General features: G+C 41.4%; 1 protein-coding gene across 3 annotated transcripts; it reads right to left on the bottom strand.

The window, feature by feature from the left end:
- Positions 1–877: 877 nt before the first annotated feature.
- On the bottom strand, positions 878–24,387 carry chka (choline kinase alpha). Of its 3 annotated transcripts, XM_069162270.1 has the most exons (12): positions 23,867–24,387; positions 23,054–23,162; positions 21,080–21,133; positions 13,782–13,895; positions 12,779–12,912; positions 11,589–11,693; positions 10,708–10,766; positions 10,511–10,598; positions 6,413–6,521; positions 6,220–6,326; positions 6,044–6,125; positions 878–5,468 (listed from the first exon to the last, which is right to left on the bottom strand). In XM_069162270.1, the coding sequence occupies exons 1-12, from the start codon at positions 24,103–24,105 to the stop codon at positions 5,409–5,411; spliced, it is 1,260 nt and encodes a 419-aa protein (XP_069018371.1). In that variant the 5' UTR covers positions 24,106–24,387; the 3' UTR covers positions 878–5,408. The 3 variants fall into 3 exon arrangements, with proteins under 3 accessions (XP_069018371.1, XP_069018372.1, XP_069018373.1); XM_069162271.1 differs by lacking the exon at positions 21,080–21,133; XM_069162272.1 differs by lacking the exons at positions 23,054–23,162; positions 23,867–24,387 and adding an exon at positions 22,441–22,767.

The following is a 24,387-nucleotide window of genomic DNA, read 5'->3' as shown; positions in this document are numbered from 1 at the left end:
ATTTTTAAAAGTATTTCTTTTGGGTATTTATTTATTTTAAACCATGAAATGTCTGACCGGTCAGGACGCCGGTTTCTCAACAAGTCAGGTCAGCAGCTGAAGGTATGTTGATTTAAGGTTTCCAAGAATGTCAGATTAAACCTGTTGAAGTCCGACCATGTAAACACATTCAGTGGCGTCTCCACAGCAGTCGGTGTGGCTAAAAGTTTCCAGCATGTAGTTCTCACTGCCACCAGTGGATGTCAACATTTTCTACTGTAGTCTAAACATTGAAGAGGCGGTAAACACCTGCATTCTCTATGACTTGTTTGTACTCCAGCCAAGGGCATTAGTTCGTAGGGAGACAACAAACCAACTCCCTTGCCAGCAGTGGTGCCGTTTGGAAATCAGTGATCTAATATGACCTCACCTCAAAGATAACACGAACAACTTCGCTCAAATATTGTATGGGAATATTCTGTCCCCTCAAAACATTAGTAAGGATATGTTCCTACTATCCACAAGCAAACGTTTGCCCTTAGCTTAAGCCTTTTTTTTTTTAGGATCCACAGTTCAAAGAACTAAATCAGAAATGAGGAGAGTTGAATTTCGAGATTGACTTGTTTAAACTTGTTGTTTTTTTTAGTTTGTCAGATCATGACATCATGTAAATATAAAACTTGTTTGTGTATATATTTGGCTCGATGAACTACTACTACTACTATCCAGTTTTGTTCCAGTAATCCAACAGTACCATGAGCTCATTTGTGGATACCAGTTTGAAAGTATACAACCTAAACTTCCCCTCGGGCACCATGTTTTGACCTGTTCTGTCAGGTGCCCCCATGTTTTATTTACCACGAATACATATCCGAACAAAAGAAACCAGGACAGTCAGTTGTTTCTTCATTTAACTTTTATTTGTGCAAAGCAAAAAATTTACAGCCAAGGTCATATCTGTGCTGCCGCAGTTCACCTTAAACCTTTTTTAATGTCAAAGTATGTTGGTATGAGTCCATACGCATTCAGAATAGCTGCATAGATAGCAATGGTTATCGCTATGAGTCGCACAACGGTGTAGTTGTAGCTGCTCATCACAGAACAGAATGTTTTTTTGACCCCAAAAAATTGTATTACACAATGTACCTTCACGATAATAATAAGGTACAAGTTGTCCATTATTTATATTTGGATGATTTCTTTCTATATGTTTGTTAGTGAATATCAGCCTACACACATTAAACAGAAACAGAAGTGAGGGTGTGTTTGTTCTCTACCGGGGACTAATTACGATTTTGTTGGAAGAGCCAATTACAGCAAAATATTTAGTTCTCTTGGTCCAAAGTGTGCGTGACACTGAAGATGAAGTTACAAGTATGGAATGTACTATAATTACATATCACAGTTTCCATTTATTTCTATTAGAAATGTAAAAAAAAAAAAAAAAAAAAAAAAAAAAAAAAATTATAATTATAATTATGCAAAAGGACAACAAAATTGAAATGGAGATAGCATGTACAGCAGTGTCAAAAATCAGGGCAAATGATACATAAAAAAAAAAAAATTAAAGACACAATCTGAAAAAGACAAATACACCGAGTAGAATAAAAGCACCACTGAACGGCGTAGAAAAAAAAAAAGTAAAGACTAACGATGTGCCAGTAATGCTTAAAATTTGAAAAGCTGTCCAGAATAACCCGCTGCACGTTCTGCTGGTGGACTTCTAGTCTCATTGTATCACCAAATAAAGATAAAAGTAAACATTCAAAAAGAAATAGAACAATGAAATGGAAATATACAATAAAATACACTTGCATGTAAAATAAAACTACCATTTAACAATCTAAAAGTCACAGTTCAACAACCCCCAAATGTTTATACACACATATATATACATATATATATACATATATATATACATATATATATATATATGTATATATATATTTTTCGGTTCTCAAAAGTGCCAAAGTAGACATTCAAAAACCTCTGGATGGTTCCAGTATCAGGTTACACGTGTAGTGATCACTTTAGTTTGGAGATCACGAAGATCCCTTCACAAGAGTCACGTATTCACACGGTGGCTTTCGTGCTAAATCCCAGTGGCTCACAGGAAAACAAGGAATACATCCAGATGTAACAAAATTCACCACAACCGCACAGGAATGAACTTGGATATGCACGTCAGCCTTCGTGGTGGTTTGCACAGTTTTCATTTGTAGCAGCACAGTCACACGGCAACACATTTCGTGGCAAACGAGGATTTTGTGTGTTGTGCGTTGATGTTTACCCACGGCGCTCGGTCATGATGACAATTGCCGCGTCCAAACGGGGTCGTGTTTGCAGCGTTCGCGACACCGGAACTTGAAATTTTCTTCAAGCCCCGATTTCGCAGAGTTGTGACGCGTTCACTGACGTTTGCGGAAACAGCGGACGCAACGGAAGTACATTTATATATCCTAATTCTAGTCGTGCAGAGTTTTGAGCTCGAAAATTGTCCATGTTCCAACCGTCATTATGCCTTTTAATTTCCCGCATTACTTTACTGGCCCGCCAGCGTGCTAAATGGTTAGCCGCTGTGGTTTCTAGACGCTGTGCACGTTGCCGCTGCTAACGTGGTGTTCTCACGACTTAAACACTTCCAACGCTTAATCATGCGGTACACGCGACTTCCCGTGTTTTATCCACGGGCTCACGAGATGCATTTGTAAGCAGCAAATGACATTCTGACTTTTTCTACACCACCTCATCCAAACAACAATTCTTCAAATCACAGCTTAGCAGCTTACTCCCCGATTGGCACATCCGGCCGACCTTACTATGACTGATATGAGTAACCAAAAATTACTTTCAAACTGAGCAGCACATCACAGACTAAACCACATTAGTTTGTGGAGTTACATTAAAAAAAAAAAAAACACTTTGTAGCATTTATTTTGTTTGGAGACTACTTCTAGTGACTCTGCCCTGCTTATTGCTCAACAATACTGCCTTACAAAAGCATACAGCAGTAAGTACAGAAAAAAAATTAATTTAAATTTTGAATACGGCTTAGCCAAAGTGACTTAATGACTTCCCAGATTGATTATTTCCCATAAAGGAAAAAAAAGTAACTGTTATATAAAATCAGTATCTTAACTTTAGTCACTGGAGTTTGATGGTTACTTTTCTTTTTTTTTCTTTTTTAAAGCAAAACCTGACATTAAATAAACAAATTATGATCAAATATGTTCCTGTATTTTGCATTTGTGGAACAGAATATTACTCGTTTATTTCTGCGTACATGGATCAAAAACTTCACTTCTTTAGCCTTAGCAATTTCGCATGGTGTCTGGATTTCGCAATCCAGCTGGTCAAAAGTTTGCTGGACAAATTTATGCATCAGCTTGACTTTTCCAGCAACTCGAGTTGCTAATATTAGATTAAATAGCTGGCTATACACAAATAGTCTAAATTCAGCAAAATGTATTATTGCTGGCTAGAAATGAGAAGGCTGCTTTTAGTTATCCCTGTCTGAAACCAAGAATCAATGCATTGTTTGAAAAAATCTTTATAAAATTGAGATGCTAAGAATTGCCATGTTTTTACCCAAAATCAGAATGTGCTATTTGGGAATAGAAAGCTTGACAAATGGGGCCGTTTATTCTTCTTCATTGCACCCTTCAACCTTCAAAAAAAGTGCATTAAAATCATTCGTTTTCTATCATAAAAAGGCTTTGCTGTCACTGTCAGCATTTCTAAGGAAGTCTAATAGGCACTGCTACTGTCGTGACAAACTGAGAAGCAAGTCCATGGTACCAGTTAAGAGTGTAAAGAGGAATGGAAATAACACATTTTGAACTATTATGCTCTCTTTTAAAAGGCAAAGTGAAGGCTGTCATAGCAGCAAGTGATAAATCGATGAACAAAAGCGTAGTTGGTAAAGTGTTTGGTCCACTTATAACGACATGTAGCGGTGAGGTAGAAGTGAGCTGATCTCTGGATGTTTTGGATGAATTAGTCACTCTCACCATGTCCTTTTTTTTTTTTTTTTAAACACCCATTATCCCTCTGCACAGCACAACACCTACAACTATAACCTTCGACGCACACTCCAATGTTTTTCCGCTCCAGCTCTAAATTTTCTTAAACGTGCATTAAGTGAGATTTTTACCGTGCTCAAGCAGACGGCGGCCGTTAACGACCTCGGATTTGACGATATGATTATCAGTGACACAGCTCCACAGGATGGACTTGGTCTTTACTAAAGGCCCCTTTGACAGAGTGCAGTTACTTAGTGAGCTGAGTAATCTACGAAACGCCCGAGTTATTATTTTGGATGACGGGTACAAATGATGAGGCAACTTGGCAGCAGGCACTTGCACCTTAACACCAGTGATGTCACCAAAGAAGCCATTTCCATAGGAACCTTTGTTGTGTTTTTATAGAGTGAAGTGTTATAATTAGGGTTGGTTGTAGAGGTTTTAGCAACCAGGCCCATAAAAACATGGGTGGGAATTTTTTTGGCTGAATTTGACAAAGCAAACCCAACACGTAAACTACATCAACTTGTCACATTGATTAATAATAATACTATAAACCCAGCACACCTTTGTCCCTTAAATAGTTGAGAGCAAAGTCACATAACTACTAGTAAGGAAGCCACAAAGTCCCAGGCCTAATTTTAACAATACCTGAAGTTTGATATCTTTGATGGTAATTAGGTGGAGCCATCCAGGAAATGATTCCTGGCCTGAAGTAAATGTCAAACACAACCATTTAATAAAGAAAATCAAACAAACAGCTAGTGTGTAATATTTAGTAAATCGGACCTGACGATCAAGTCATGATTTCACCAGCCAACGAGTCGGTCCATCAGTAACAGGTAGGGCCAGGCTACTGGCACATTGAGATCTATATATAATATACATAGTTCAGCAAAACTGGCTGCTTCACTGAGCAGGAATCTCCCCAGACAAGTTCGCATTTTGGTTCTTTCCCACAGAGCATTTCCATAAGGGAATGATCTACACATACACATTGATGCAATGTTAACGCTTCCGATCTAGCTGGAACCGAAATCCACCGCTCTCCCGCTCAAAAACCCCCTCGTGTTAGCGATATGTTTCGAACAAGGCAGAAGCAGAGAGCACTTCTGACTGGCAATGAAGGTTAGTACAAGTCAATGATTTTTTTTTTCTTTCTCTTTTTTTGGCCTTCAAGTCGCTACGCAGTGTAAACTTTGAGCTGCAATGGATTGTGGGGCGTTCTTTAAGCCCCTCGCCACATGATTAGGTTTCAGCTTTGGTCAACACAACACCAACAGTAGCCAGCAAAATCCCCCGCAAGGCAGGGAGCATAAGTAAAGCATGGATCGTGGAATCTTTATCAGCCTTCTCCCGATATTTACGGCTGACCATGTTGAAGATCTATCCATTCGTCTCGCGCCATTAGACAGCCCAGATCTTCTTCTGCTGGAAGTAGGCATCAAATCTAGCCTGGGCGTACTCCTACGACACAATCAAGTATACATGAATACGCTGTGTAGACACGAGCACAATTCTACTTACAATAATAATAATAAAAGCACACACCAAAAACAATTGTAAAATTCTGAAGTAGAACGTTTGATTACTTGTACTCGAATAATCCACAGGGTAAATTTTTTTTATTGACCTTATTTTACACTAATTGTTCCATTAAATGGAAATATTCTGTATATTTATTTTTTTTACAAGCGTACACACAAAATTTCATCAACCCAATTAATTTCAATGGGAGAGACGAAACATTAGGAACACCTCTCAGTGTAATCCACTGCAGTTCAACATTACAACAAATTATTCTCCAAAATGACAATTAAAATAAATTACCACTTTTTTTTCCCCATCAGATTGAGTTACAACTGAACATTATGACGCTTCACCAGTCAGTGGTTTCAGTCTTATGGGTGTTTATGGTATGTACGTGTAGTTTTGTTTTTGCTGTTTTTGCCTTGAGATTTGCTGTAGATGAAATTGTGGTCTTGAAATAATATTAAGATGTTTGAAAACCTAGGAAAACATGTTTTGTTTTTTTAACTCACCAGATATCCGAACTTGATGGTTGACAGCCGAGCCTGAATGATGGACCACAGGCCCCAAAAGAAGTGAGATGCCAGGGAGAACCTAAATCAAGGGAACACAGAGACACTTTTGTTTCGTACCTTCTTGCTGAGCTACTTGGTGTCGGGTTACGCCACTTTTCTACACCTGAGCTCACCTGTTGACCTCCACGTAAATCTCCTCCTTCAGCTTCATCTGGTCCATGGCGCTCAGGTTGACGAATCCTTGATCCGACTCACGCAGATAGTTTTCAATGAAGTGGAGCTGCGAGTAAATATTTCACGGCCGTCAGCTGTCTATTAGCACAGCAGAGTAAATAAGCAAATAGCGCGCTAGCATGTTACACTCACCTGTTGGGCTTTTGAAGGATAGTTCTGAGCGTTGACTTTGAAGAAGGGAAACTCCTCACAGCTGTAGTCGTATATCCATTCACAGAAATGGTTGCCAATATCGAATCCCCTGCAAGGTTAACAGATGGGAGATGGAGGAACTATTATAGGCTGACGACACCTTACAATTAAATACTTCCTGATTGACATCTCATGGTTAAGTTTGGGGTTTTCGTTGTGTTAAGTTATGGTTTCTTTTTATAGATATGTAGTTTATTGTCATTGCTTAAAATCCAGGATTATGCCCTTACTTGACACGTAGCCCCTGTACATCATGTTTTTATGGTTACAAGCGTGTTAGTGAAAACTACAAAATTCGAAGAAGATACAAAAAATACATAAGTAAACTGAGTATCATTAGGGCCCGAGCACCGAGTGGTGCGAAAACCCTATTGTTATTCAAGCGATTAATATTCTTTTTCACGTTATCAAAGATAAACTGCACTTTTGGGGGCCTTAACATACTCAAAAACTCATGAAAGTTGGTACACGCGTCACTCCTGGCGAAAAATTACGTATTTTAATGGTTTCGCAAGTGGGCGTGGCCAAATGGCTCGCTAGCGCCCCCTAAACAGAGGCCCCGGCGGCTACATTTACCTACAAACACGAAATTCAGTGGACATGTGTATCACACCTAGTTGTGGTTATTAATACTGTTATCATCTTTAAACAAAAAAAAACAGACACATGCAGTCCAAGTCAAAAAAACATTTACATCAATTTTCTCCATATTCCTAATTGGCTTCCCTTTTGCCTCTAATTTCTTGTAATAACTCAAACAAACTTACTCTCAATTTTATAAGTTCCTGTTCTTTATTTGTTTATTTAGTTTATTCTATTATTTCAGGGGGAAATTATTTCTAACTTGATTTAAACTTAAAAGTTTCTCCTGTCTTGAGTACTTTTACAGAGAACACACTGACTCATGTGTCCTGTGTGTGTTTCCATCACAAGTAATTGGTTTTGCCTGTTTTTGAAACCCAGCCAACATCTTTTTTGGCTTTGTTTGTTGAGATGAACATAAAACCTGTTTTTTTCATTGAGTTTCAGTCGCTGCCTCACCTCAGTGACCTGAAGCTTTGTTTGCGGTCTCGCCCACTGCGCTGAAAAACTGCATTTTATGGGTTAAACGAGCGTAAACTCGGCTGATCCTGGTTTCATCTTGTTCCACCTGACGTCGAGCAAGTGAAAAGAATGACTGCTGCCATCAGATTTTATTAGAAAAATTATGACTTGCTTTGGCTTAGTGACATGTTATGAAACGATGCCTATTTACAGCAAAGCGATTTTGCTGAAACTTAAATGTCAATTTAAGTAAATTAGACAGACAATTTTGATTAATCAATAGTCATTCATCATCAAAATATGAGACTGCTGCTAAATTATACAAGATATTGTAAAGATGTTTTATATATTGCTTATATTACTTAAGAATTGCAAAGTTGATTACAAATACCACCATCAAATAGCCCATGAATTGTCAGTTTTAATCTACTGTTAAACTAAATGCTGATAACATTGTCTTTAATTAAATTCAAATAATGGCTGAATAATAGTAAGAGGAAGTGTTGAGGTTCCATTTGCAGCAAAATAGAGGAATTGCAAATGATGGACGTTTCAAACAGACTCTCTTTGAGGTTGCACTTTGAGCTAAATGCTGACATCAGCAATGACAATGAAAGCTTACTGATGTGTTTTACAAATATAATAGCTTAGCCTTAGCATTAGGCTATAACATTTCCTAAAGTACAGCCTGAGGTTATCGGAAACATTCATTTTGCAAATGTTTGCTCAATAACCAAAAAAAAACAAATCGTTGACCTGACGGTGGCGCGAGAAGGAAAGTCAGGGAATTATTGATCAGCAGTGGCAGCAATGACTCATGTTATTTGGATGGCCGTGAAGTTACTTTATCTTTCACCACATGAAGCAATTTAAAAATGTACAGTAACTCCATCTGCGATTTAATCCAGAACAAATAGACCGCGGCTCCGTGTTATCGTGCCCCGAAGTAGCACTTGGACGCTGATTCCCACACTGTTATCAGGAGCCGGGAATTGTTTCCATCACAAAACCTCCCCGTGCTCCGATTGGGAGGCTACGGACCGGGCTCATCTCCCACTTCTGTGTTTACACTTCGAGCCAATGCCCGTCAATGGGGGGAGGATGGGGGAGGGGGGGCGGGGAGGAGGGGAGGGGTCTCCACAGCATGTGTTTGGCCTGTGAGCACTTGTGGGAGCGTTCTTCCTGTACGTACATGACAGCATGAGTGGTCACATGTTTGGTATGTGCCCCCATTGGTCACGTGTTTGTTGCGTAACATATGAGGACACTTAAAGGGGCCATGCCGAGGGGGAGCTGGTGGGATGGGGTGGGGCGTGGGGGTGGAGGGGGGCACTCACTGTAATATACATCGTTTCCTTGAAATGAGCGACTCAGGAATTCGCTCCGAGGTGCGGAAAATAAGCGCTCCTTCGGATAAACAATCGCATCATTGTACTCCTTTTTCTATTCTCGCCCGGTCCCACTCCTTCAGTGAACGATTGCAGCACTGCTCCACCGTCTCCATTAAAAGCACAGACAGGTCTTTTTCTTTTTTTATATCGCCTCCAATCCACGGCGACCTCACGAGCCTGCCAAATTCTAGTTACATAACAGGGGCCGCAGTGAATATTTTAACAGATGAATTATGATATTGATGAAACGCAGATGCAAGCCGGGCTGCAGTTGGGTTTTTTTTAGCCTCTTTTTCCCTTCGGATTTTTTTGCTTTCTTTCTTTCTTTCTGCCTCCCCGATCCTGTTTCCGAGCACTCAAGGTTGGATGGGAGACGAATAGCTGGCAGGAGGATGAGCGATGCTGAATGCAGCAGCAGCTGAGGGAGATTTTAACATCAGCAGTGTCTGTCAGTTTGCAGTGAAACCTTTGGATCAGACACGACTTGGGACATCATTTTAGTTTCCACCCTTAAAATCGCAGTAATCGTAAAGTGTGTCCAAAATTGTGTAACATACAAAAATGAAAGAATAAAGACGGATGATTTCCATGCTAATCTTTCTTGTTTTCTGCAGAGAATCAAATGTCAGTTATTATTTTTTAAATGTCACATTTTATGTTTCGAATACCTGTTTTTGTTTTGACTGAATTTGACTTTTCAGAATATAACGTCTTCTTTCATAATGTGACACTTTTTTTTTTTGTCATGTGATGTATTTAATGACGTAATCTTTTTTTAAGTTTCATTATGACATTTTCTTGTCTGTTTGTCACTTTGCATGTCACGTCTTATTTTATAAGATCGCTTCACCTGCTCACAGCCTCTTAAACTACCAAGCTGAGCTGACTCCAGTTAAAAACAGTTAGCAGCAACAACGTGAAAATAATTCTAAATCGACATTCGAGTTGTTGCTGTAGGTAAAAATAGACACTGAAATATCCTTTTTTATTTAGTTTAACATGGTTTGAGATGCTATCTAGGTCTACCAACTGCGTTTTTTGTTGTTGTTGTTGTTTCAGCAATAAAGTAGAGCCAATTAGACGCAATTTCTTCAGATAACGTTGTTGTTTGTCTGTTTTGTCAGTTCTGAAGCTGGACCCCACTTCAATAAAAATATCCTATTTACTGACAAACTGCCTGGAAATGGAGTCTCACAGTCCAGTCTTTGTGACAACAGCATGCACTGTTTTTCCTGTGATAAATATTTTCGTCAGGAGTTAAAACCCCAGATCGGCCATGAGCTTCCTTCCCTTTGTCTTCTACTTTCATTTCCCTACATCGTATAAAAGTCAACTCAACAAAAATATGCATGATTCCCTTGGTGTTTTTTTTCAAGAGAAAAACTTTCAAAATAAAGTAGAAATAGTTCTGCATTTCTGTTAATTTCAACCAAACAGCTGATCGCTGTAGTTTTCAACATCAACATGACTCAAACAGGAGGAAAGAGTGTTTGGAGGAAATAGAGCGGCAGGATGTATCGTGGGTCTGACGATTGTTTTCAAAGTCGATTACTGTTTAAACTGATGTCGCTCACAATTTGAAAAACGATCGTCGCTAACGTACCTGTAGTTGTAACTGCTGTATTCAAAGTCGATAAGCATCAGCTTCTGTTTGTCGGAGCTCTGGCGGCCTTTCAGCAACAGGATGTTCCCTGAAAGCAGCACACATAACAAAACAAAAGTTAATTTTTCTAAGATAGAAAAAAAGAAAAAAAAGAAAACAAATCACGTAAAGGGAAAATTGACATAAATATGTTTTACCTTCTTGACAGTCGTTGTGGCAGAAGACCACGGGAGAGTGGGTGGACTCCAGCAGAGACCTGAACGCACACAAAAAGGCCAAAAGGTAAGCGACAGAGGAGATTTTATTTTAATCTACTTGTTTTACTTATTATTTAACTAATTAAAAACTTCTGCAAACATCCACAGAGATAATAAAGAAAGTTAGTTTGGTCAACGAGAAAACAAACCTATAAGAAGAACTGTGTGATTAAATTTGACGCTGATTAATTAAGTAATGATTAAAATGAAAGACACTTCGTCCTCCAACATCTGCTCAGGCTAGTTTAGATGTCTCGAAAGCTCTTGGCTACTTTGAGTAGGACTAATTTCTTTATTGATATATGGAATAATACAAAAAAATCTTATTTAATAAGGACTCTTTTTTTTTTTTTAACTAAAATTCTCTTTAAAAAAAAAAAAATAATTTAACAGGATATTTTACTGTAAAAATTCCACCAAGAATATCACAAAAAAAAAAAAAAAAACTGATTACTGCATTCATAAAAAACTGGTTTTCTCACAAACTACGAGTCATGTTTTCCTTGTTTCTGTCAGCTGCTGCCGAATGGAAACACAACTCTTCCGTCTAACCTACATTTGACTCATCTAACAGCAAATTTTACAATGATTTTAACTCCGTAGAAAAGTCCTAACATCGCTTTGCGACGGTCTGATTGTTCTTTTGGAACCAAAACTGATCCACAAAATAACATTTCAGTGCGACAGGTCGGCGTTCGGTCACATTCTTCTGCTGAAAAACAGCATCACGCGCAGACATTCGCTTACGTGACAGCTTGTTTGGAAACTTTTCAGGCACGTGTATGTTGTACAGTGACATGTGTGTGTGTGCAGGAACATACTTGAGCATATCCATCTCCTGTGGGAGGTTGTAGGCCAGCAGGCGGTTGAAGCGGCGCAGGTGGGACTCTCTGGTGAAGTTCAGCCTCATGACTTGGCTCAGGTACCTGGCCAGAGTGTTACGCACACGGTTACTGCACACATTCCTTGTGCCTCATTTCTGTTGCATCAAATGTGGCACAATTTTAAGGGTCTCGGTACTTGATCCTTCACTGGCGAGCAAGAATTTCACCTTATCGAAAACATGCAACGTTGGCTGGCGAACCAGCTTCACGTAATCAACATGTTGTGGTCACGATTTTCAGATAGGCATTTCAATATATGAAGTCAAACAGTATATGCGACTGTCGTCTTTCCAACCAAATGTTCCCTTGTGTTTTTGTATTTTTTTTTACCGGCGCATGGTAGTAATGCATTACTACTGCCAGAAGGTGGCGTTGGTACACCTGAACGACATTAGGAATGGAAAAACACTGGGCTGCGAATCTTTGCCAGGTGAAACTGTGTTGATGTGAGAATAGTTGAATAGTTCCCAGCGAATATCGATAGTATTTTTGCGTGAAATCCCAACCAGGGACTCAATGGTGAATTTTTAAATTCAGGAAGTGCACACCATCTTCGGTAACCAAAAGCGATTGAGGGCGCGTTCAATAACACAAAACGATGTGGGGCATATTTCAGCCCAGATACTCTCATTCTGATATTCTAACTTCATCTCGGTCGTGAACGTTTTTTCAGCTGCCGGCTGTTGTTTTTGCTCTTTTTGCGCAAAAATAAAAGACAAAATTACTTCCAAGAATCTTTTTCAGGACATTTTGACACTTTTTACTCTTCGTCCATGTTTTTTTTTTTTTTTTTTTCAACTCAAACATTTTCAAGTTTAACAGGTGAGTGATCGATGTGTTATTCATTTTCTTACCATTTTCTTACCTTTACTAAATCAGTTTCACACATGGCGACTCATGTTATCTTTATGGAATGTCAGTGGAACAAGAAACCAGATTTTATCGCCACACGCTGAGACACGTTGTGCAACAAATACACTTCAAGAAACTTTAAACAGAAGTGCTTCGTGTTTAAGCGGCCACCTCATACTTGTCGATAAGCTATCAGTGGTGTTATCTTGTAAAAGCTTAAGTTACTGACTGAGGAAAACTAGGTCAATTACATGGTGACGAACTGAACGACTTACTTGTCCATGGTTCCAAACAGCCACTTTGGTTCCTTGTTGAATGGCATCCTCATCCCATGAAACTTGGCCATCTTCTCTGCAACCTCCGCGGAGATGCTGGAGTCACCCAACTCACAGGTGTCCAGTTTACGGCTCTGTCAATATCGTCGATATTAAAAACTGATTATTTTATCGCGATTTTCAGTATTCTAGACTCCAGACTACCTCGAGCAAAAAAATAAAAAAACTTTGAGGATGTTGAGTAAAATGAAACTGAAATACAAAAACGAAAGCACCCCCGTCTGCAACTCCGTGGTGTGTGTGTGTGGACGGCAGCTGTTGTTTTGTAATTAATAAAAGCATCTAACAAACCATACAAATTTTATTTTTAAAATTACAATCATCTGTACATTAAAGTCCATTTAAAATATATTTTTGTCACCATTAACTGTGCTGAAAACAGTGACTCCGACATCCAATGTACATACCGAAGAGAGACTTTTGTGCGCGTTATACCTATTGACTGTATGCAAAAGTGGACGCAGCTTCCGGGTCTGACAAATGAGGCCGATGCGAAAGCGCCTTAAGCTGCAATACCACCGAGTGCCACTAGAGGGCGGCTCCAAAAAGCCTACCGGCTCCATAGACTCCCATTCAGCTCCTCTCATGAAATTCGAAGTCAATACATTTTTTGTTATCTCTGTGTTGTTAGCTAAAGCCCCTCCTTATTTGTTTTCTGTCCGTCCATTGGAAAATAATCGATTGACAGGCCTGCCATGCAATCAGGTTACAGCTATCGGCGGGCGGGACGTAGTATCACCGGGTTTCCAGTCAGATCGAGCCAGATCCACCGTTGCCATTCGGTTATAACTAATAAGCCCGGCTGTATCGGGTCACGGCTGCTTAAAATGGTGTTCCAAATATTTTGTCCACCCCCTTTTTCTCCCACTGTTTTACATGATGATACAGTTTTACAAGTAAAGCGGCCCGTGCGTGGCGTATGACTGACAGCACGGTGACTTACGGGGACGTACTGCTCCAGGCGGCCCTGAGGGAAAATGCCGTAGAGTTTAGGTCCGAGCTCCCTCTCCGCCAAGATCGCAAACATCACACTCTCCAGCACCATGGCCTCCGCCCCCTAAAAAAACCAAAAAAAAACCACAACAACACACAGGAACAGTGAGAAACTTGGCATTTCAAAACTACGAGAGGAACCCACGCTGCCGCCACGACTGTCCGTCGGCGCCGCTGGGTGGAACAAGAACAGAAAGAGCTTCCTCCGGTCGCACTCTGGAAAAACATGAACGTTAGACGTGAAGGGATTTTCCTCTTCAGCACCTTTTCAGACACTCGATCGGCCGCGGTGATTGATTTCGCGTTAAAACAATGAGTCTCTGTTGAACGAGGTCAGGAAGATCCATGGGCCTGTTTTACTGAACGCTGCGTCGACAGCGGGACGTCGGAAATCCCACGACTGGATGTCCGTAACCTGCCTGATGCATTTTTTTTTAATGTTTTGGATTATTTATATTTTAGATGTCACGTATTGTGCTGCAGGGATTCTTTCTGAAACTTCTCAAGTAAACGTTACAGCATCGTTGTTCATACACCAAATTGAAAAGAAAAACATTTGTATTTCTACATTTTTAAGCCTGAATTTTGTAATTTATCTATCTTCAGTATAGAAAATCCACACCAAATCCACAATTTTTTTTGGAAAGACAATGTCACATATTTTGCTTAATTGTAGATCAATTTAGGGATTCAAATACAATACCAGCCATAAATGCCAGCATGATGAAAATGTTAAACAATGTTAAACATTATAACTAACATAAACATTTCATCAGGCGAAGCATCCTGTTAAATCTACAGTAAGTAAGTAAAGTAAAATTTCCAATTTGTTGTCCTGTAACAAATATTTACTCCTCCGACAAAAGAAATCTTCTTCCTGAAAGATGATTTCAGTTTAATACAAACGTATTTGAGTGTGTTTGACCATCTTGAATTTGATCTCTAAAGCAGTTCGTTAATCACATTTAACTTCTTTGTGTAGAGGAAATGCTGATAGGGGCCTTTTCGCTTTACCAGTTCGTTCTTGTGAGATGTTTATATTCAGACGTTTAGACTGTAAAACAAAACGAGCGCTTTTTCAAGGTTTTCTTAAGCAGGCAAATCGCCAAAGCAGCTTTACAGAAGAGAAAAAAAAAAACAACAACAACTTGAGGTCTGACATGTGAAAATGCCAGAGCGTTAGCAGAGTGAAGCGCATGTCTAGAAGGGGAGGCTTAAAAAGGAAATCGGAGGGGGTTGGGGGGAGGGTTGGGGGGAGGAGGGTCTGAATGAAGAGAAACGTTGCGGTTAGGGTTAGTTGAGTTTGCCTGTCAGAGCGGCGAGGAGAACACAAGAGGTAGATTAAAACTTCCAGGGAGACTTGGCTTCGCCTTGAGCGGCGCGTCACCGTCGAAGCCTCGTCTCCGAGACACGCAAAACTCCCACGCTGATACACGCAGGCCACGAAATCCCAACGGGGGGCGTCCAAGGTTAACGGCGAGGACGTCCTCTCACGCAACACAAACGACCCGCGGAGGCCGGCGGACCAACGCTCGCTCGCTGGCTTCCCTCCCGACTTTATTCTCCCTCCTCTCTTTGTGCAGAGCGGACAGAAAAACCGGGCTTCTCACCAAATAGGCAGGAGGTCACTCGGCAGAGGAAGAGGGTGGGAGGGTGGGGGTATCGGGGGGCACTAGCTAATTAACACTGAAGCTAACAAAAGTGAAGAGATTCGAGGGCTCATTCTACCGATAAATTATTCTGTGGGAAGCTGAACTCCAGATTCGTGAAGCGTCTAATTCGATAGCGACCACAGACCCGAGTTTCATCCCTAACATTTCCCCAATTTGATTAGTCGCATATTTGTCTTCAAAAAAATGCTGCATTTACCAGGCAGGTAACAAAACAACACGGTTGAGTTGCATTATGGGAAATGTAAGTACCACTTCTTAAACGGCATCATCCACACAAGGGACTAAAGATCTGGATACTCCGGCCTCCGTGGCTTCGACTTGAACTGTTATTTTTCAGTCGGTCTCTATAAAGTCCTTCGTTTCCGTGGAAGTGAAAATGCTTAAATCGCTGCGCTTGTTCCTTTAACGTTAATACCTCAAAGTGGTGGAGCCCTAAAAAGCTGCGGTAAAGAAAAAAAAAAAAAAAAAAAAGCAGCATGACTTTGCAAGCCTAATAACCCTCTTAAGTGAATAACCTTCAGATGGATTGCTGCAGAGACAGGGATTTGGATCTGAGCACCGGCGGTAGGGGAAGGAGGATGAGAGGGTTGGGGGGGGGTTGGACACGATCCAGGGGTATGTGTTCCAGCAGGAAGCTGGCTCAAAGACAACAACACTGCCTTCGAGATGTTACGCATTATCTTGAACCACGCTGCGACCATATCTTTCAAAAACAGAACCGTACCGCACCACCGACAGAGAGGCTCAACTCTGACTTTTAGTGGTGGTGGGTGGAGGTGGGGGGGGTGGAGGTGGAGGCTGGAATTAATCCGTACATCACGACCTAAATAAAAGATTTAAATTCAACAACAACCTCAGTTTTTTTTTTTTTTTTTTTAATATAAGCGGTGAACAACAATAGAAAATTATAGAAAATTCGAGCTCCAGACGTCGCGAATACCACAAGAGGGCGCCGTTCGTATGGACTCGTACGACCCCGTTTGAAAGCAGCACGACGCTAATTCTGCTCACGACTTTTTTCGTTCAGATGTTTACGAGCTATTTAGCTGCCTCTCCTGCGCGGCGTGCGTTATGTTGAATTACTCCTCCGCCTCCTTTAGTCGTAAACAATTCATCTAATAAATGTACGTTAAAAAAAAAACAGTCGTTAGCTGCTACGCTTCGTAAAATGCCCGAACAGCTCGAACAAATGAAAAGTCGGCGTCCCGGATGCTCCCCGTCGGTGACATAACGCCTTGTCTGCAGAGGGCAGATCACATGCGGTTTAAATCTCCGACGAGTTACCCACATTACCATAATCATCTTGACGTCCATTCAGCCGGGACAACGAGTCAGCTGGCAGCCGGTACTTCTGGAGCAGAGCGAGCACTCCCACGGGGTGAGGCTCTGAGGACGCCTCACCCCTCGGCCCATATTCCAGTGACTCAGCGGGAAAAAAAAAATGTTGACTCTTTAGATGGACCAACCCAGATGTCACGCAGACGAATCTTCTAGATATCGGTGATGTCGCCCTTTTTGAGGCCTAATATCTAATTAATGACGGAGATATTTTCAGATGGACCGACAGAAAACTAATAAGAAGCAAATGACACCATCCTGACTCGTGGAAATATGTTCAATGACTTCGTATTTCATGAGAGAAGTCGAATGAAACCGGAGCCTGTTTGAAGGTAACTCCTAGTGGTCCTCAGTGGTATTGCACTGTAAAGCATTTCTATAAAAGGGAACTCCTTTCAGCGTAACAAAAACTGTCCCAGCTGATCGCAACTTATTAAAACGCAACCCGCCGGCATTTTTAGACGGATATCGACCATTTAACGAAGAGGCCGTCCAGTATTTCCGTATTTTAGCAGCACGTGCTACAGATCGGGCAGTTATTTACTCTTTAAGTCAACGGAGGCTCACGTTGTTGCGGAGCTGTTACCGACTGAATTTATTTGTTGTTGTTGTTTTTCTTCTAGATTGAACTCCCAAAAGATCCAGGAGAGGTATAACATTGCCTCTTGTGATAAATGTGTATTTTAATGTGTACAAACTTGGACTTGATTCTATATTTTTCTTTGTGTATTTTGTCTGTGTTTCAGGTTATGCCAGTTTTTTTTTTTTTTTATGCCTGGTTAAATAAAAGGTAAATAGAAATGTACATATATATATATATATATATATATATATCTACTCTAAAGCTTCGGTGAGCTCGTAACCTACGCATGCCGCGTACCGGGTTGACAGTAGGACATGATATCAAGTCAGGGATTAATTTCTCTGAATGCAATGAGCTTTACGAGCGCCAGGTATTGGAGATAATTACTGTGACTCTGACTGAGACTGTGCCTGTGTTCTCTTATGGTCTAAATTTAGCCTCGGTGATAACGAAGAAGTGGGACATACCAAATAATTGTCCCCTGTAGGGGTGTTATCGTCTCACACCGGTCACTCTTTAAATTAAACCTGCTTTTCAGGTTTCAGATCAGATTTTTAGATCAACACTCGTGATGTGTAAACGTCGGTAGCAGAAATGAACTGGGCCAGTCGTGTTCGCCGCTCTGAGGCCCGGTTGGCTACCGCATCGACCGCCGTCGGCCTCGGTTTCATTTCCTTTGACCTATTTTAAATGCCAGCGTTCTGCTTTCTGCTCCGTTTGATTTGTCTCGCTCGCTCTCTCCCGACGAGTCGTCTACCGGTTCGATGGTTAATTATCAACGGTTCGAAGAAGTGAAGCCAGCTTGCCATTCAGAAACGTTTAAACATGTCCTAATAAACGGCCGCCTTCCCCCTTCCCTTTCCTTTCCCCCTCCCTTCCCCCCTCCCCCTGCTTCCTGTTGTTAGACAGGAAACAGAAACTTCCTGTAGTAAACCTGAATATCCTCTCTGCATGAAGAGGAAACGCTCCTATTCACATCGCACGGGCTGAGAGACCGCCGTTCCTCCCGGTTAAAGCTGAATATTAAATCGTCGACGCTTGTCAACAACATCGCCGCCGTGTTTCTCTTGAGATGTTTGGCGGGCCGGCCTTGAAGCAGCAGGTGCACCGCGAGCCGCTGACAGCTGCTGTTTTAACCTCAATACTTATCTCTTCTGCTATGTGTGTCAATAAGCCAGGAAGGGTAAAGACAGTCACGACGGGGTCACATCTGTCTGAACTGAGCAGAATCAAGAGGGTAACATCTGTCAGTGAACTCGTCTCAAAGGACGGCGATAAGGGTGGGGGGGGGGGGGGGGGGGGGGGGGGGGGAGTAACCGATCACGGTTACGTAACACCCACCAACCACAGTGCAGTTTACATGCTGTACGGAGGAAATTAGTATTTTCCTGTTAATTATTTTCTACATTAATCAGCTCGTAGTTTGGTCGATTAAATGTAAAAAAAAAAAAAACAACAACAGTAAAACAGTTATGGGAAATTCCCCAGAGTCCAAAGTTAAATCTTGAAAATGTCTCGCTTTGTTCGCTCAACTCTCAAAAATATTTAGCTCACTGTGATTGAAGACGAAAACAAATTTTTGGAACATTTTCCAGTTTTAGAAGCTGGGAATTTTTGCTTTAAACATTTTTTGCTTCAAAAGATTATTTTTAAAAAACAGCGTAATTGCTGCGCTATTTCTGTCAGTCGGCCAATCGTTTCAGCTCTGACATAAAAATCGTAAAAGTCCTAGTTGGTGCTAGATTTATTATCTTTGAATTTCTAAAACTCAATCAAAATGAAACCCAAAGTCAATTATTTAACATAAACGCACAGCATAAACAAATACACTTTTTATACGCATCCTTTTAAATTTGGTTATTAAAACTTTGTGACCCTGATGTGTACAAGACATTTAACATTACTTTTCTTTTTTTTTTTTTATAGTGGCATACATGTTCAGTTTATACCGGTAATTTATTCACATTTGTAGGCAGTTTATTGTAAATTAGTAGCTATTCAAAAGTGCTTAAATCCACCAGAAACTCTACGCTACTATTTTCATTCACTACTTATTTCCTTACTTTTTTTTTAACTTTTTTTTTTTATCGGTTGCCGTTGAGCTAGATTAAACTCTTCGGTATGTAAACAGTCTGACGTCACGCTGCTACGCCGCCGCGAGGATTAATTCCTCGTCATCCGATCAAATTACCGAAAGGCCGGATTAGAGGGACGGAAAAGGATGAGCGGCGGTTCGTCTGCGTCACGTGACCCCGTCGTGACTCGGCTTCGTCGTCGGAGGGTCAAGGGGTCGCGATCGCGTGACGCGATGCGGGGCAGGAGAGCATCTAGGTCAGCGGGTGGGAGGCTTTGGACAAGGCCGCCTGACGCCGACGCTGCTTCGTCTCTTACTTTGTCGGCGTGTTTCCTCGGTTGAACCTTGCCGATGATCTATTCTGCCTTCGCTTAATGAAACACCTGCTCACAACTCACCAACATGCAATTCAGCATTTTAGCTTGTAATTACTTTGCATTTTAGCAAATATTTAAGCAGTTTTTTGGTTGTTGTTTTTTTTTTTTTTATGACAGCGGTCTGACAAACATCTAAGAGTTGCTGACTGGCCAGAACAAAAACTTTTTTTTATCTCAATGTGGTTGCTCAATAAGAGACCCGATACAATATTTCTTCATCCGGTATTTATTTAATGATTTACACGAATTGCACGCGGTCCAGTTACTCTACGGACACGGACTCATTGTGCAACAATTGCAATAAAAAATGTTTAAAAAAAAAAAAGTCTCCCAGCTGTCAGTTTATTGGATCCCGCTGGCGAAAACCAACACGACAGATCTACGATAAATCAATGATTGGAAATAATGAAGGGTGTGATGTTGAGCTTCAGTTCCACGTTGTATTCGGGCTACAATGGATTTAATTCATATTTATTATTCTGTTTCTTCAAATCAAGACCGAAGACTTTTCTGTTTTGCTGCCTTTCGCTGAACCAGATTTGAGGATGTCTTAAGCTGCACTGTAACTTTTATCCTATTTTAAGCCCGCTTCATGTTTTAATCGCTGTTCTTAATTGTTTTTAAATGTCCTTTTCCTTTTGCCTCGTGTTTTGATGCTTTTAACGGTTTTATGCAAAGCGCCTTGGATTTCCTTGTTGTTGAAATGTGCTCTACGGATGAACTGTTAACACTTCATCATTGTTAGCGGCCATGAAAGACGATAAAGCATTTTGTTTGTTGGGACTTTTTGGGGTGTGTTAGAAAAGGACAGAAACTACAGTTTGGATTTGCACGTTAGGAACTATCGCCGTCTAAATAAAAAAAAAAAAAAGAAGCCGTACAGCGTTCGAATCACGAGGCTTACTGCTTTAAAATGACGTCTAACAGCTCGTGTTGAGGGGTAAAAAGTGAAAAACGGAAATGGAACCAAAAAAAAAGTGATGAATAAACAGCATTTCCCAACTCAGTTTATATAATCATGCAGTGTCGGGGGAAGGTGGGTCGGGGGGTGGTGGGTGTTAGAAAAGGTGGAGGACTGGGTGTTAAATCGATTCTGAAACTTGAGATACAAAAAAAAAAAACAAAAAAAAAAGGTTCATACATGACATGAGTCGGGTCGGGGGTGTCGGACACGTACGGTGCACCGGTCGTCCAGTTACTTACTTGCAAGTGATTTTCTTTGTTTGACTGTCTCGAATCCCCTTTATTACAGGACATCTATCAACGAGAGAAAAAGGAAACAACTCTCCGTGAGTACATTGCCGGGCCGTTCCACGAGCGTCAACACATCACACAGTCGGCACCTCCTCGGCCGCGGGTTTCAGACAAGTACAGTAGGAGGTCAAAAAAAAAAAATTTAAAAAAAAAAACACCCAGCGAGTCTTTTTTTTGGGACGTTAAAAGTGCTAAAAAAAAATAAATAAAATAAAATAAAAGGGATTGTTGGGGACTAATCGCAGCGCCCTCCACCCCCCCCCCCCCCCCCGCCCCCTCCCCACCGGACTAACTCGCTCCACGGCAACGAGCCATAAACGGATGTCACCGCGAATTCAAATCCCGCGTCCGTCGCATGTCTTCGTCGCCCGAGAAACGCGGCTCGGTTTAATCATTAGCAGCCGCGCGCCCCGACGTCCGAAGCTCCTTAATCGTTTTTGGCTTTTTGATCGGACGGCGCTAATTTCCCCTCCCGAGAGACGGCCGCCGTTACCCCGGTGAAGGACAGCAGCTGCCGTCGCTCTTAACGCACGGCAATAAAAGCGAAACCCGCTCGCTCGCCCATTAGCGACCGCACGCACGACCCGAGTGAACACTTAACGCCGGCGTCGTCGGCCGGGAGGTTCATGAAAATTAATCCCTTTTTTTTTTTTTTTTTTTTTTTTTTTACGGCGGGTTAAATGGCAAAAAAAAAAAAAAAAAATTAGAGGCCGAGAAGAAGCTCCGCATCTCGGCGACGTCGGGTTTATTTGTGTTTTGCGGGTAGCCGCGTGCCGCCGGAGACGTAACGTTTATCTTCTGAAGGGGGTTTCTGTCACAGTTTTAAGGACTCTGTGAGCCACGTTGGGCTCGCTGATTAAAAATAAATAAATAAATAAAAAATGTTGCTACTGCAAGTAAAAGCATCATCTATCAACAAACTGCACGCAGGCTGACGACTTGTGGTCGTATTTGTTTTTACATTTAAAAAAAAAAAAAAAAAAAAAATTCTCAGATGAGACGGCTGCGAATTTGCCCAGTCATCATCATCATCATCATCATCATCATCATCATCATCATCATCGGGCTGCTGCGTTTTGTCCACTAGCTCAAAAAAAACTAAATAAATTTAAAAAAAAATCAAGCTGACTTCTTAACAAGGGATTTAGAAACGGGAACAAAAACAAAAAACAAAACCAAAAAAGAGACCTTTCTCCACTTCTGTTTTCCCTCCATTACCGCGGTAACTCCCGGCGCTTGTCGTGCTACATTAATGTGTGTGTTACATCTCTGTATTAGGCTGTTGAGATTTCGGGGATCTCATACTGTACCGTGTTTTTTGGTGGGTTCACCTGGGAACAAGAGTGCCCAAGGGCACGCTCCTTTGGGAAGCCTACGGCAAAGAACACATGCATGTACAGCCATGGGGGGTACATCACCATGTACAACAATGGCTAACACGCACGCACACACACACACACATACATACACACGCACACACACACACACACACACACACACACACACACACGCGTGAAGTCATAACTGCACATGCATGCACACGCTAGCCTAACAGAAGCACATGAGCTACGCGCACACACGACAGCCTCTTGACACATCACACTGTTATCATGTTTGTTTCCCTCTGACCTTTGACCCCAGTTACATGAGTCATCTCTGTGATAAAGGCAGACACAAAAAAAAGAAAAAAAAAAAAAAAAGAGGTTTAGTGTTTTGATTTTGTTGTTGTTGTTGTTGTTTTAACTGGTATTTCATGTGGTGCGTCGTGTGGCAGCAGACTAATTAACTAAACACTGGTCTGTCTTACTTTGTGTTCGTACAGTTAAAAAAAACAAAAACAACACACACAAAAAAAAAAACAACAACAAAAAAACGGCCGCTCGTCAATAAGAGACAAAAAGTGACGGGAGGTGCGGCTCCCACCTGCAGGATGGCCCCGTAGAGGCGCAGCAGGACGTTCCTCGGCTCGTCCCCGACGGACTCCACGTCGTCGGGGACGCTGCACAGGAAGAGCTTGTTGCTCAGACCACCCCTGGAAGACAAGACAGTCAATGTGTTTGTTTGTTTATTTATTTATTTACACGTACATGACCACACAAGATCCAGAATAAATATCTCATTTCAGTCCGAGCACGTCGAGGACACTATCGAGCTTGTAAAAATCAATCCCAAATTTGATGACGACGTCGCAAAAAAACAGGACATATTTACAGCTTTTTATCTCACTTTAAAAAATAAATAATAATAATAATAATAATAATAATAAAAAGACATTTTGTCGTCTGTGGTGAGTTCAGACACGTTTAAATGGGATTCCCCGTTTCTGGCAACATCTCAGTCACTCAGGATGGACACCAACTAAAAAGACCCATTTGGACATCTTTATTGTAATCAACTGCGACATATTTAAAGGGACAGTTCGACTAAAAAATAAAAAAAAAAACGGAGATCACACTGTTCTGATTTATTTTATTTTGTGTGTGAATTAAATAATAATAATAAAAAACAAACCCTGAAGCTCCTAGAAATGTTTTCAAAGCATCTAAAACGGGTGCTGCTTCACTTCCACAGGTTTATTTGACATATGTCTCAGCGTCACGTGGTGACTCGGTGCTCGTCTGAGAATGACCTCATCTTCCGAGACAACCGCGCGCGTCGGTAAATTGAGTAACGCGCGCGACGATAAGCACCTTCGTGACACCTTCTCGTCACGAAGGTGAAGGCAACGCGCCGTACCTTATGATGGTGATGTGGAAGTCGTCCTCGGCCAGGCTCTTCCAGGCTCCGTGCAGGAACTCCCTGCACCAAAGATAAGCCTTGCGGCGCGTGTCGAGGTCGGGCTGGTCCTCGGCGCGGACCAGCTCCTTGCGGTCCTCCTGGATGTCGGGCTGCACCTGCAGCACGTTCTCGGTCACCAGCAGCCCGAGCGACATGGAGGGGGAAGAAGACACCCCGTTGATAAATTTGGTTTTCATTTTTTTTTTAATTTCCTTTAATTTAGGAGAAATAAAAGGAAAGAAGAAAGAAAACGCGCAGCCCCCCTCCCCTTCTCTGGGTTTTTTTTTTTTTTTTTGCCGCACGAGGATTTATTTCGCTACTTCCTCTCAGGAAATGTGATTTTAAAAAAAAACAAAAAAAAAAACTAGTGGAGTTTATTTCTTTTTCTTTATTACTCGTTGGTAAGGCTCGCGGTAGCTTGGTAACGGACGCGGATGGCGGAGACAGGCGGAGACAGGCGGAGACAGGCGGCGGCGGGG

The sequence above is a fragment of the Embiotoca jacksoni genome, unplaced genomic scaffold (genome assembly GCF_022577435.1).
Source record: "Embiotoca jacksoni isolate LCO1_2020_lvr unplaced genomic scaffold, fEmbJac1.0.p SCAF_3, whole genome shotgun sequence".
Classification (NCBI taxonomy): domain Eukaryota; kingdom Metazoa; phylum Chordata; class Actinopteri; family Embiotocidae; genus Embiotoca; species Embiotoca jacksoni.
This window is presented reverse-complemented; position numbering and strand designations above follow the sequence as displayed.

Excerpts from the sequence above, each read along its gene's own strand:
- chka (XM_069162270.1), bottom strand. The coding sequence starts at position 24,105 with ATGAAAACCAAATTTATCAACGGGGTGTCTTCTTCCCCCTCCATGTCG. Across the intron at positions 23,163-23,866 it reads TTCCACATCACCATCATAAG|GGGTGGTCTGAGCAACAAGC; the intron begins GTACGGCGCGTT and ends CTTGTCTTCCAG. Across the intron at positions 6,327-6,412 it reads ATCCTTCAAAAGCCCAACAG|CTCCACTTCATTGAAAACTA; the intron begins GTGAGTGTAACA and ends ATTTACTCGCAG.